At 41.8% G+C, this 13455-nt stretch overlaps 1 protein-coding gene across 2 annotated transcripts; it reads right to left on the bottom strand.

The window, feature by feature from the left end:
* Positions 1-260: 260 nt before the first annotated feature.
* LOC115591156 (carboxypeptidase N subunit 2-like) lies at positions 261-5444 on the bottom strand. 2 transcript variants are annotated; one of them, XM_030432890.1, is made up of 3 exons: positions 4613-5444; positions 3798-4010; positions 261-3044 (listed from the first exon to the last, which is right to left on the bottom strand). In XM_030432890.1, exon 3 carries the CDS (start codon positions 3033-3035, stop codon positions 1149-1151), a length of 1887 nt encoding a protein of 628 aa, XP_030288750.1. In that variant the 5' UTR covers positions 3036-3044; positions 3798-4010; positions 4613-5444; the 3' UTR covers positions 261-1148. The 2 variants fall into 2 exon arrangements, with proteins under 2 accessions (XP_030288750.1, XP_030288748.1); XM_030432888.1 differs by having other exon boundaries at positions 3798-5444.
* Between the last annotated feature and the right edge of the window lie 8011 nt (positions 5445-13455).

The following is a 13455-nucleotide window of genomic DNA, read 5'->3' as shown; positions in this document are numbered from 1 at the left end:
CTCAACTTACCCCAGTCTCCCCTACGGGTTGGACCAAAAATGTTTGCGTCTTCAGTACTGGCAAGTCAAGGGTAGCTTGAGCAATATAGCTGCATATTGAAATTGACCGAAGTTATCCTTTAAGTTTCTTAAGATTTGTTTTTTGATTAACGAAAACTAATGAATGAGGCAAAGAATTACGTCTCTATAATCTTTGGCTTTCCCTGCAGTGTGTCGATTGTAGCCAAGTGCTGGATTTCAGTCATTACAAGGCAAAGAAATGTCCAGGAAAATAGGTTTTATTCATTGTACATTGAGAACACATTACTATGTTTCATAAATCATTCACAGCAAAGCAAAAGGAAAGAAAAAAAACATTCCAGGTGAGACTTTCATACAGAGTGTGTAAGGACAGCCTGCTAAAACATGTCATCACCAAGACTGAAAATACTGAACATTTTTATTAAAGGTGCTATAGTTAGTATATTTATATTAACAATGGAACACATCATGACGACCTAACAGAGAATCATCAACTGACTCAGCAGTTCACCTCAGCTCCATGGTGGATTGAAGTAGCAGACTAACAATATCACAGCCGACCTGGTGAACACAGTGTAGCATTTAGCAGCTAAAACACCAGATATTTCACACAGAATTTGGAAAAGACCAACAAAAGTTAAAGAAGAGTATATTTCCCGCCAATATTCAACAATAACAATTCCAAAGTTGCTCTATATATGTTGGATGTTTAAATGGACAATGGTTTCTAACAAGTTTGTATCAACTTTATAAAGTGATAATACAAACAGCTTTGTGTTCGCAGGCAAAATAAGTTATTTAATGGCAGAAATCAACAAACCTGGTTGACATCACCATGGGCGTCATACTTATTACCAGCATAGCTGTGTTAAAGTTTATCATTTTAGACCATCGACATGTGAATCGATTTATGTTGTACAGCTAAATAATGAGCTGATACTCACTATTGTTTTAATTTAAAAAAAGAAATGATTATAAAGGCTATCAAAGTTATATTAGCCATTAGATAAGCAAAAAGGGGTTTGATGTCTTACTCAAGGATGCATTGATAGGTCATATGCTCAGCTGATTGGCTCATTTACCATCACTGGCAACAGACAAGAGGATGCTCTGTAAAGAGCTGTTGTTTAAAGGCTGTGAGTCTCTGCCTCTTGTAGCGGTCTGAGGAGAACCCCTTTCCTGTAGGAGAAATGGATGAGTTCGACCCCGTGGTACATCCTTTGCCTTCGTTGCAGCAGGTGGTAAAGACAGAGGGTGAACCTAGCCAGCGCCAGTGTGCAGGTGATCACCACCACCAGCAGTGCGATGTAGAACATAATCTCAGATGTGCTTATTGTGGTTGTTGGTGCTGTTGTTATAGTAGTGGTTGGTGCTGTTGTTGTTATAGTGTCGGTTGGTGCAGTCATTGTTATAGTGGTGGTTGGTGCTATTGTTGTTATTGTGGTCGGGGTTGTGGGTGTGGTTGTTGGTATTGTTGTTGTGGTTGTTGTAGTTGGTAAAGTGGGTGTTGGTGTTGTGGTACTAAGTATTGTGGAGGTTGTTTGCAATGTGGTTGGAAGAGTCGTGGTGGGTGAAGTGGTGGTCGGTGTTGTAGTTGTAAGGATGGTGGTTGTTGGTACTGTAGTTGGGAGTGTCGTGTATGTTGTTGTGGTGGTGGTTAAGGTCGTGGTCGTGGAGGGAGGGGTGGGGCAAATTAATTGATCCTCTGTTAATGAACTGATTTCCCGCCCTTTTAGATCTTCTGGGTACTCACAGAACACTTGAGACACAATCTTCTCAGAGTTCGCTGTCATCCAGAAGTGAAGATTTATTAGATTACAGTCACAGTGCCAGGGGTTATGTTCAAGGTACAGTTTTTTTAGTTTTGCTAAAGGCTGGAAAATATCCTCAGGAAGCGTCTGGAGGTCGTTGTGAGCGAGCTTGAGTGTGATCAGAGATTGTAGCTTTTCAAACACACCAGCATCCAGTGAATGTATCTTGTTGTACTGTAGATTCAGCTCTGTGAGCTTGTCAAGGCCTTCAAAGTACTCAGCATTCAATGTGACAAAGTGGTTTTTAGACAGATCTACCTTCTTGAGTTTCTTCATAGGGCTGAATATTCCATTAGGAAGAGTGCTTAGATTGTTCTGACTGAGGCTTATGGAGTCCAATTTAGGCAGTGCTCCAAAAAGCACTGGTGGTAGGCTGGTCAGTTGGTTATTATGTAGGGTCAGTGTTTTAAGCTGAGGGAAGTCAATGAAAAATTCTCGAGGTAAACCAGTCAGAAGATTACCATCCAAAGTCAGTTTTGTCAGTTTGTCTTTATGTGGGAATAGATTAGGTGATAATTCTGCTATTTTGTTTCCCGCCAAGCCAATTTCCTTCAAGTTTGGCAAATTCTGAAATATGTCATCAGGAATGCTGGTCAGCTGGTTCTTGTAAAGTCTTAGAATCGTAAGTTTGTTTAGGTTCGAGAACCAGTCAGTGGATACAGCTGAGAGATTATTTCTAGCTAGATGAAGCAATGAAAGGTTCTCAAGGTTGTTAAAGATCCCATCCTCAATCGATTCGATCTCATTTCCGTGTAACTGGATCTCTGTTAGACTTTTAAGGCCGTCAAACAAGCCTGTCTCCAGACTGCGGAGCTCGTTAGACTTTAGTTTAATCTTATCCAGGTTGCTGAGATCTTTAAAGACTCCCACTGGGATTGACATTAACAGGGTGCCGGAGATCTCAACGATCTGGAGGTTTACCAAACCTTCAAAGGCTCCTGGCTCAATAGATGTTATGATAGTGTTCAAGAATTCCACTCTTGTAAGTTGGGGGTTTTCAACAAAGGCTTCTTTGGGGATTGTTTGAATCTGACTATCCAGAATGTAGAACCCTGTCACACCTGGTCTGAGGACACGTGGGATTTCTGTCACACGGTCGAAAACAAATTTGCATTCTTCCCCCTTTTCGCATGCTTCGTCTTGAGTCAGTGAAGTCTCAAACAGCAAAGACAGAAAAAGAATGATGATTTCCCCTCTTGACATGCTTATTCACTGTAAAAAGAAAGAAAATGTGATAATTTATAACTTATATAAATTAAAGTAGTTTTAGGAACAATGTCTTCTGTTATCACTTCATACACATAACTGAATGTTGATTCTTAATTTGATGGATGATAACCAAAAAGATGTCAATTGTATGTTTCTGTTTTTTAAAAGCTTTAGAGCCCCCGGAGCTATTAATCAGCTCTGTGGGTGCATCAGAGGTTAACTAAAGGAAGAGGCCCATACGGATGTCTGAACTGAGGTCAGCTCTCATTCCAGAGGTTCGGAGCTGACCTAAGTGTCTTGCCCAAGGACACAACGACCATGGCACAGTTGGCAGGGGTGGGGAACCCCTACCAACCCTCCGAACATAGGCCGACCCGCTCTACTACCTGAGCCACGGTCGCCTCGTTTTGTTTTAACTTCCTTACTGGATCATTGCTTTTGACAGGTAACTACTAAACATACATCACAACATTTGCAACTTGTTTGTTTAGTCTGGTGTCTGTAATTGCTAGTGTGGCGAGCTGTTAGGAAGACGACCAGCAAGCTGGTATAATTAAGGAGACGCTGACAACGCCACCCTGGGTATTTCAACCAAGGAATAATATCTACCTCAGCTCAAGACTGATAACTCAAAAGCATACAGGTTCATGATACTGAGAGTTAAGAGACGTGGTTCCATCCAACAATAATTCTTAGCTTTTACAAAATCAGAATACTAACAAAAGGTAATTAGGGAAGGGAAAAGCTGAGTCTTACCAGTGGAGAGGTGCGCCACCAGGAATGAGGTATCCTGAAGAAGAGTCACCCCAATCACACATGCACACACACACACACACACACACACACACACACACACACACACACACTCGTGAAGGATCACACCAGGGGATGGACTACTAAGCACAGCACACAGAAAGGGGGCACCACCACTGGAAGACACAAACCTCTGCAACCTTAGGCTCTCAGCTTCTAAAACAGAATAAGGGATGAGATAAATTTAGTGGGGCTCCACTCAGGCAAATAAACAAACACTTTATTGTAATGACTAAAGGCACACAAAACACTGGTTAGCTGCAATGACAGGGAAATGGGCCTCCTGCCTGTGGTGAATGATCCACTACTTGAAGTTTAACTTAACAACAAAATAACAAAAGAAATAAGATAAAGTAACCAGAATAAACTACACAAAACGATATTAATGATGTGAGAGAAGTAGCCAGGAAGTTGGAAATTAAAGAAACGCAAAATGAAAAGTTTCTGTCCCAAACACTTCCCACGTGCAGAACAAAATAAATTAAATAAACTACACGAGATAATCACTGACAGAGGATACAAACAGATTACAATCAGGGACAAAGTAAATGAAAAAAGCCACACTCACAACACACACTCCGCTAAAATTGGCCCAAGCTAAAATATTTAGGGACTACACACACAGTAAAGCTGCTGAACACCAACACAGGGCAGCAGTCCTGATCCGGCCACGCCTGTGAGCCCAAGGGGGAGAGCGGACGAGACTCTGGTGCTTATTCTGCCACTATGAGCTAACTCCTGAAACTATACTCACCTACCTGCAGGAATCTGTGCGAGAGTCACTTCTGATGGAGTAGAGAGGGTCCCAAGCAAATGGATGTACAAAATCAACTGATATAAGCAACACGATGAGAAAAATTAAACTAAAGCACTAAGAAGAGAGACCGCTCTTATCCCTACGACAATGGCAGGAAATGCCAGTGATAAGAGCGGCCTCTATCACGTCAAAGTAGCAAAGTAACAATTACACAGATGATCTGGTGAACATAGTGTAGCATTGTGGAGGATTACAAGTACCTTGGTGTTACCATCAACCACAGACTGGTCTGGAGATCTAACACTGAAGCTGTTTACAAGAAGGGGATGAGCAGACTTTACTTCCTGAGGAAGCTGAGATCCTTCAATGTGTGCAGCAAGATCTTTACTGCCACAAGCCATTTCATTACACAATAACTCTCTCACCTCTGCCTGACAGAGAGAACTCTGATCGCTCCACTGTTTTGATGTATATATTATCTATCTATCTATCTATCTATCTATCTATCTATCTATCTATCTGTCAGCTAAAAAGCCAAATATTTCACTCAGGAATTGGAAGAGACCAATAAAAGTTAAAAGGAGAGTAAATGTCATGACTTTAGAAGTTGATGATACAGACAGCATTATGTTCACAGGCAAAATAAATTATTTAATGCCGGTAAGGGTCCCTGCCATTGATTGCATAAAGTATGGACAGTCTTTCATGTTTGAAAAGTGAAATCATATGTAACTAGTATAAACAACACAATAAGAAAACTGAAACTAAAGCACAAACAATAAGAATCACTCTCATACCTGCAACAATGGCAGTTAACAGTTTAGTGATCACAGTAGGATAATCATCAAGTAAAGCATAGGCCACAAGAGAAATAACAAATCTTAATACTTTTAAATGGGTGGGTGCTTCTTTTTCCTTTTTCTCTCCATCTGATGTACAAATCAGTCCGTCAGTGTGATGCAACTTACTATTTTTATAAGTGAGTCTTTATTTGTGGGTACAGTGCCTTTGAGAGGAGTTTGCTCCCCCTTTACACTCCTGGATCACTTGCTTCAGTATGATCTTGTCTAACGTAATTTACCACTTAGTTCTGTAAATGATGAACACAACACAAGATTGCTCCCACTAAAAATACTGCATTTATTGTATTGTAGCAATTTGCATTGTAAGTATGGAAAGCATGGCATTTATATTTTACAGTGGAGTCAAAATGACATTTGATGAGCCATTGTGCAAAACTCCTTTATGTATTGTTGTTAGCACAAAAAGCCATTGTCCAACTGCAACTATTAGTACTGTAGAAAGGAAAAGAAAAATGAAACATTTTGAGGAAGTACTGAATGCAGTCTTTATTTCCCGAAAAGAACTGTAGGGTACACATTACTGTAACCATTAACTAGATGCTTATTATCATATGTAAGTAGAATATTGGCTCATTATTGGTTATTTTAAAGGAATAAATCATGCCTTATTCTGTATTATCATATTCTTGATATTATTGCGTTTTCCCTCAATAACCCCCTAATTGCATCTTATTGATGGTAAGTATGGAGGTTGTTGTATACAATCGAAATATGTTTTACGATGCTTATAATTTTGATTGATTGATTGATTGGTTTATTTAAGTGTCAAACACCATGGTTGGTGCCCAGCCCTCATGGGCTTATTAGACACTAATCATATTCATCAAATAATAATTTCACAGTTACATCCACGATAGCCACGTGACATAATACAGAACACATCATAACATAACTAAACTATTAATATAAGGTGGAGGTCCTGCAAGATTTATAATACTCCCCTCATAACACTTAATAGATATGGTCTGTTCTTAAAACACACTTTGTCCAAATAACATGAAATTTAGTTTATCTCTCAGAATATGTCCCCAATTCTAATGTGACTGTGTGTGTCAAACTATTAGTAAATTAGTTATCGGCATAGTAGTTATTTCAGAATAACACATTAATACGTGCTTTAAACAGAAAATATTGCATTCATATGCATGTTAATAAGCAACTTATTCAACAAGTGAATGATGAATATGTGTATCCTAATATTCTGTATCACTGAAGAGTAAAACCCTTTTTTGCAGTGCATCTGAGGTTACATTCAGCAGAGCAACTGGCTCGCCATTTAGACTAAAAGGAGTTTCACAGTCCGCAAGAGTTTGGGTGGCTATGGACGCTGCTGTATCAGCCAGTCGCTAAGTGGCATACAGTGTTGGGCACGTTACTTTTAAAAAGTGATTAGTTATAGTTACTAGTTACTTCTTCCAAAAAGTAACTGAGTTAGTAACGGAATTACTCCACTATAAAAGTAATTAGTTACCAGGAAAAGTAACTATTGCGTTACTTTTATTTCTTCCCCCTTTTGAGCTCGGCAGCCATTTTAGCGTACTCAGCATCTACATATGTATTTAGAAAATGTATTTCTGCATGGCGGACCGGCACCTGCTCTCCCCGATATTTTGCCAGTGAGTGCTCTGAAGGAGTCTGATTCAACTGTTGATAACGGGAGCAAGTTCTCAACAACATACCTGTCTATCATTGCATTCAAGTCAGTCTGTGTCATAAGTTTTTGTGAAGCTGTTAGCGGAGCTCACGTTTGCCACACCTGGCCTGCTATCATCATCAGCAGCGTCAGCAACAGAGTTTTTGGCCAGTGTTAGTTTTGTAGAAGCGTGTGCCACTGAGAGATGCTTCATTAGATCAGAGTTGCTTATAACAGATGTGGACAGGAGATTAAAGTAGTGTCTGTACTTCGACTTTAAAAACGTTAACTTTCTCTCCGAACTCGCCATTGCTGCAGTTCACCTCTGCTAGTTTGTGTGTGTGAGGCTGCTGTGTGCATGTGTGGCTTGTGTGTAAACCGAACATTGCCACTGATTGGCTTAAAAACTCTCACTCAACGTTAGAGAGCCAATCATCATCACCCCTCTCTCCTCCCTCACCGGAGGAAAAAAAAACAGCTCTGCAGCTCCGGTGGCTGAGAGCCGAGTCGGATGACAACAGCTTCAATAATCAGGTTCAGTTTGTAACGCGCCACATTTAATAGCTGTTAACGGTAATGGCGTTGTAACGATGGAAATAGTAATTAGTTAGATTACCCGTTACTGAAAAAAAGTAATGCCGTTAGTAACGCCGTTTATTCTGTTAATCCCAACACTGGTGGCATAATATCCTTGTCAAACCTCCAGGGGTTCTGCTGCAGGAGTACCTCAGATGTGACAGTGAGGGCATCTTGATTCTCTGGGAAAGTTAACACAAGTCAAAGAAATGTCCAGGAAAACATGTTTTCATCATTTTAAATTCAGCACACATTACTATGTGTCCTAAATAGTTCACAGCAAAAAAAATGATTAAATAAAAGAAATGTTCCAGGTGAGACTTATATACAGTATTTAAGTACAACCTCCTTAAACATGTCATCACCAAGATGAAAATACTTAACATATTTAAAAGTACTATAGTTAGTATTTTTATATCAACAATGGAACACATCATGACGACCCAACAGAGAATCATTGACTGACTCAGCAGTTCACCTCAGCTCTATGATGCATTGAAGTAGCAGACTTACAATGTTACAGATGACCTGGTGAACACAGTGTAGCATTTAGCAACTTAAAAGCCAGATATTTCTCTCAGGAATTAGAAGAGACCAATACAAGTTAAAAAGAGAGTGAATTTCCTGCCAATATTCATGAGGTGGCCAAAAAGCTGGACTCCAAAGTTGCTCTATATGTGTTGGATGTTTAAATGGTCAATGCTTTCTAACAAGTTTGTATCAATTTTGTAAGGTGATAATACAGACAGCATTGTTTTGACAGGCAAAATAAATTATTTAGTGCCGGTTAGAGTCCTTGCCATTGATGGCATAATGTATGGACGGTCTTTCATGTTTGAAAAGTGAATCAGAAGTGCCTTAAGGCGGGAACACACTGGCCCAACCATTGGACGTCTGAAGCGGGAGACTCGGACGAGGTCGGGAACAAATCTGTTCGTTGTGTTCAGCTGCATTGGAAGCTTTCAGAGCCACTTGGACGTTGTATGCTCCGATTCAACATGTGAAGTCTAAGGAGGCTGGCCGTTGGCCGTTTGGAATACTTTGCGCGCTTTGTTTTTCTATGAACTCCATTCCATCATTTCTTGTTTTCATGTTTTGGACAGACTAGCTGTTGCATCCGTTCAGGACGAATTAGTCTGTGTTCGTTTGGTAATGCCTCCCTGCATGTTTAGTATGCAGCTGTTTTTGTCTGAAATAGTTAAGTTTCGTTTTGCTCGAAATTAAAGAGAGTTGCATGCATAAACCTATCGTCCAGCGTCTTTTATACACAACACTAGCGCCACCCGCTTATTGCATCTCGCGCAAGCACAGAACGTACACGCTACTGTGGAGTTGGCAGCACATCAAAGCAGTGTGTTCAGTGCAACTTTTCTGCCCAACGGGTCAGACGAGAGGTAGGAGTGGTCGGAGTAAGGCAATTGGCTGTTGGTTTGAGTCTGGGCGGCGTGTGGGGGTCTTTAAACCTGCATTCTTTCTAAGATAGCTGGGGACCACACCACTGGTTTCAAAAAGAAGTCTGATTGTCTATAAGCTTATGAGAACATTACCCTATTTCTCACTTGATTCATTACCTCAGTAAACAGTAAACAATGCTTCAAAACAGACTCAACAAACCTGGGGTGACGTCACCATGGGTGTCACACTTATTACCAGCACAGCTCTATTAAAGTTTATCACCTTAGATCATCCACATGTGAATTGATTCCTTCTGTACCGCTGAACAACAATGAGTTGATACTCACTATGAGTTTCGTTTAGCTGAAGGATGCTGTAGATTCAGTAAATCATTTTCTGCAGGTTCCCCACAATGTCACATTGTTTTCACACTCTTATCTGATACATTGTTTTAATTAAAAAAAGAAAAAACCCGCAATGATTATAAAGCCTATCAGTGTTATATAAGCCATTAGATGAGCAAAAAGGGGTTTGATGTCTTACTCAAGAATGATTTGATAGGTCATATGCTGATGCTTAGAGAGGATGCTCTGTAAAGTGCTGTTGTTTAAAGGCTGTGAGTCTCTGCCTCTTGTAGAGGTCTAAGGAGAACCTCTTTCCTGTGGGAGAAGTGGAAGCGTTCGACCCCGTGGTACATCCTTTGCCCGCGTTGCAGCAGGTGGTCAAGAGAGAGGATGAACTTAGCGAGCACCACTGTGCAGGTGATCTCTACCACCAACAGTGCGGTGTAGAACATCATCTCAGATGTGCTTATTATGGTGGTTGGTGCAGTTGTTGTTATAGTGGTGGTTGGTGCTGTTGTTGTTATAGTGGTGGTTGGTGCTGTTGCTGTTATCGTGGTGGCTGGAGCAGTTGTTGTTATAGTGGTGGTTGGTGCTGTTGTTGTTATTGTGGTGATTGGTGCAGTTGTTGTTATAGTGGTGGTTGGTGCTATTGTTGTTGTAGTGGTGGTTGGTGCAGTTGTTGTTATTGTGGTGGTTGGTGCTGTTGTCTTTATAGTGATGGTTGGTGGTGTTGTTATTTTTCTGGTGGTTGGTGCTGTTGTTGGTGTAGTGGTGGTTGGTGCAGTTGTTGTTGTTGTGGTGGTTGGTGCTGTTGTTGTTATAGTGGTGGTTGGTGGTGTTGTTGTTTTCGTGGTGGTTGGTGGTGTTGTTGTTTTCGTGGTGGTTGGTGCAGTTGTTGTTATTGTGGTGGTTGGTGCTGCTGTTGTTATAGTGGTGGTTGGTGCTGTTGTTGTTATCGTGGTGGTTGGTGCAGTTGTTGTTATTGTGGTGGTTGGTGCTGTTGCTGTTGCAGTGGTGGTTTGTGTTGCTGTTATCATGGTGGCTGGTGCAGTTGTTGTTATTGTGGTGGTTGGTGCTGTTGTTGTTATTGTGGTGGTTGGTGCAGTTGTTGTTATAGTGGTGGTTGGTGCTATTGTTGTTATAGTGGTGGTTGGTTGTTGGAAAAATTATGCTTATATTATCAGTTTCTTGCATTGCATTGATATAACCTGCTTGTCTTCCTTTATATGTTTGTGGAAGTGTACCGAGCTCCTGGAAAAGTACTGCGAAGAAACACACTCACCCTTCGGCGGGACCACAAGGCCTCGAATGGCATCTTGTGTGAATAACTGATGGTGGACATCATAAGAATGTTTGTGTGAAGGATAGATGCTGAAGGCCATAGGTCCGAAAGTGTGTACGTGTACTTCTCCATCATGCATAACAACTGTATGACTCATATATACTGTCAAAGAGCCAATCATATACGCTAACGCCCTGTTGTAGGTGAATAAAAGATGCTTGGGGAGAGCAGCTCATTGGAACTCAGGAGCCCAGACTTTGTGTGCTGACTTCTGCTCTCCCCCTTTGCCTAGAAAGACAATCTCCGTGTCCGTGTCTCATTTCTTAACAGATTTAAACCCAACATTTCTTGGTGCCGTGACCCGGATCCCAATATACCCAGCTCTGCCAGAAGGAGGACGACACACCGAAGCCCGTTGACGGGCAGGACCACAACAGGCGGTCTGAAGGAGACGTCCCCTCCAACTAAACAGGGTTGGATTGACGGGATCCGGACTTTGAAACTAAGGAGACAGGACCGGAGAACTGAGGAAAAATCATATCACCTTTTCTTGTGAGTAAAAACACTCTACACTTAGTAACAGGATATTGCAAGTTCCTAGGTAAAGTAAAATAGAAATAAAATTAAAATCAGTTTAAATAGTATTTCTCTTTGAAGCAGCAGCATAGACTGAAACCTTATCGGTATTAACGAACGTCTATGGCCTGTTGAAGTAGAAGAGAACGCATAAAAAACACAACGCAGACCAGGGAAAAGCATTAAAATAACGATCACTGAAACAAAAATTTGCATACAATGGGTGGGAAGAATTCTTGTGAAACTGTAGAAGAAGACAGTACAGGTGATAAAAAATATATGAAACAATGGAATCCTCAAAGTGTCAAGTATCTGAAAAAATTGAAAAAGAAGTATGGATTTACGGGCCGCCTAAAAGTAAGAGAAATAGAGGATTTAATATCCCGCTTGGAGACCAGTCTCATCACCAAGCGAGGGAAAAAGCATGAAGAAAGAGCTGACGAGCTCCGCATAGCGCATGGATGGTTAACACAGTCTAAAGCCAGACAGAATAACCTTAAGAAGCAAAAAGAAGTGAAAAAGGAAGCTAAGAAAAACCACATTCTTTTTTTGCGCAAAGAAGACAATGAGACAAACTGCAGGCAAGCGCCTGAACCTTCCCCTCCCCCATACATGCCATTAGCTAATGCGCCTGTCGAACAAAACATTCCAGAGCCAGTTCCAGAGCCGAAACCGGCACCTGCAGCTAAGCCCTCCCATTTGTCCAACCGTCCGCCTCTGTACCCAAAGGTGCCGTCTCCTGAAACTGTAGAAATTAGCAATAGGGGGGCCCTAGTCACACTTTGCGACCAACAGACCTCCTCCACTTACCCAACAGACACACCCCCATGAACAGCCCGGCTGGAAGCCCCAGCCTGACTGTCAGAAATCAAAAAAGTAAACCACCAGGGAAAAAATCTTCAAATATGATAGCTGAAGAAGTGTTTCCCCAGATCCAAGTTGCCAATCCTCAGGCGGGGGGTGAGGATCAGCCTCCAATCCTGTACGTTTTTCGTCCTTGGACCCTCGCGGAGGCCGCGAATGCTGTAGCCGGCATTCCTCCACCGGAGGATGATCCAGAGGAATGGATATGATGTATGAGAGAGCTGATAGACTCCTACCGCTTGAATGGACAGGAAGCAGGGGAAGCTATGCAATCATCATTGAAAATTAAATGGGGGAGAGTAAAGGGTAATTACACAGGGAGAAATGGTGTAGGGACAGTGTTTGCATATCCAGCCGTTGGACTGCTGGCGGGAGACAATAAAGAGGCTCTCGATGCAATAGCAACTAGAGTGAAGGCTGCTTTTGCGCGCACCGTGAACTACTCTCGCATAGCTGCCATAAAACAGAAACCAGACGAGGATCCTGAGGATTTTAGGGCCCGAATGGAACCCGTGTTTCGTGCTAATAGTGGTATAGCATTTAATGAAAATAAAACTGATGCATACCAACAACAACTCAAACATGCTATTATGCATGGTTTACACCCAGATGTTGCAGGCTGGGTCCGCAAACATTTCATTGAATTTGACACCGCGGACGTTCCTACAACTATGCAGTGGGTCCGCCATGCAACCAAACACTTAGACTCCAAGAATAAGAAAGGGAAAGGAGCGAACACATTTTTCTATGACGACGAAGACTGTGATGCTTTCCTCAATGACAGCCCAGATCGTGACACACCTGACCGCAGACCAAACACTGACTCTAGGGGATACCGCAATCGAAACTATAACGACAAAAATGACAATTATGACCCTACCATCTGCCACTGTTGTGGTAAAAAAGGCCATTGGGCACGAGACTGCAGGGAAGGCCGTGTACAGTAGGGGTAATTACAGGGGACGCGGTTTTCAAAAAAGGTCCAGCTGGTCTAGTCAGCCACGTGATAACCGCGAGGACAACCGCCGCTCAAATGATTATAACCTTAAATGACTAGCCCCGGGACCTGAGGAGAAGCCTGTAAACGATTCCTCAGATCCAGAAGCATTTGTTAATGTGTTTAACTCATGGGAAGTTTTCAGTGCAATGGCTATTCGCCCTGAAATAACGTTGAACATAAATGGCAAACCAGTAACATTCCTTTGTGACTCAGGGGCATGTCGAACTGTGCTAAAAACTCGTGTGCCAAATCTCTGTCCCTCTAATGGCTGTATCTGGGTTAAATCAGCCAATGGAGCAGTGACCATGAAC

Source organism: Sparus aurata, chromosome 11, assembly GCF_900880675.1.
Source record: "Sparus aurata chromosome 11, fSpaAur1.1, whole genome shotgun sequence".
NCBI classification, from domain to species: domain Eukaryota; kingdom Metazoa; phylum Chordata; class Actinopteri; order Spariformes; family Sparidae; genus Sparus; species Sparus aurata.
This window is presented reverse-complemented; position numbering and strand designations above follow the sequence as displayed.

What these genes read in the sequence shown, in the direction of transcription:
- LOC115591156 (XM_030432888.1), bottom strand. Translation starts at nt 3,035, where the DNA reads ATGTCAAGAGGGGAAATCATCATTCTTTTTCTGTCTTTGCTGTTTGAG.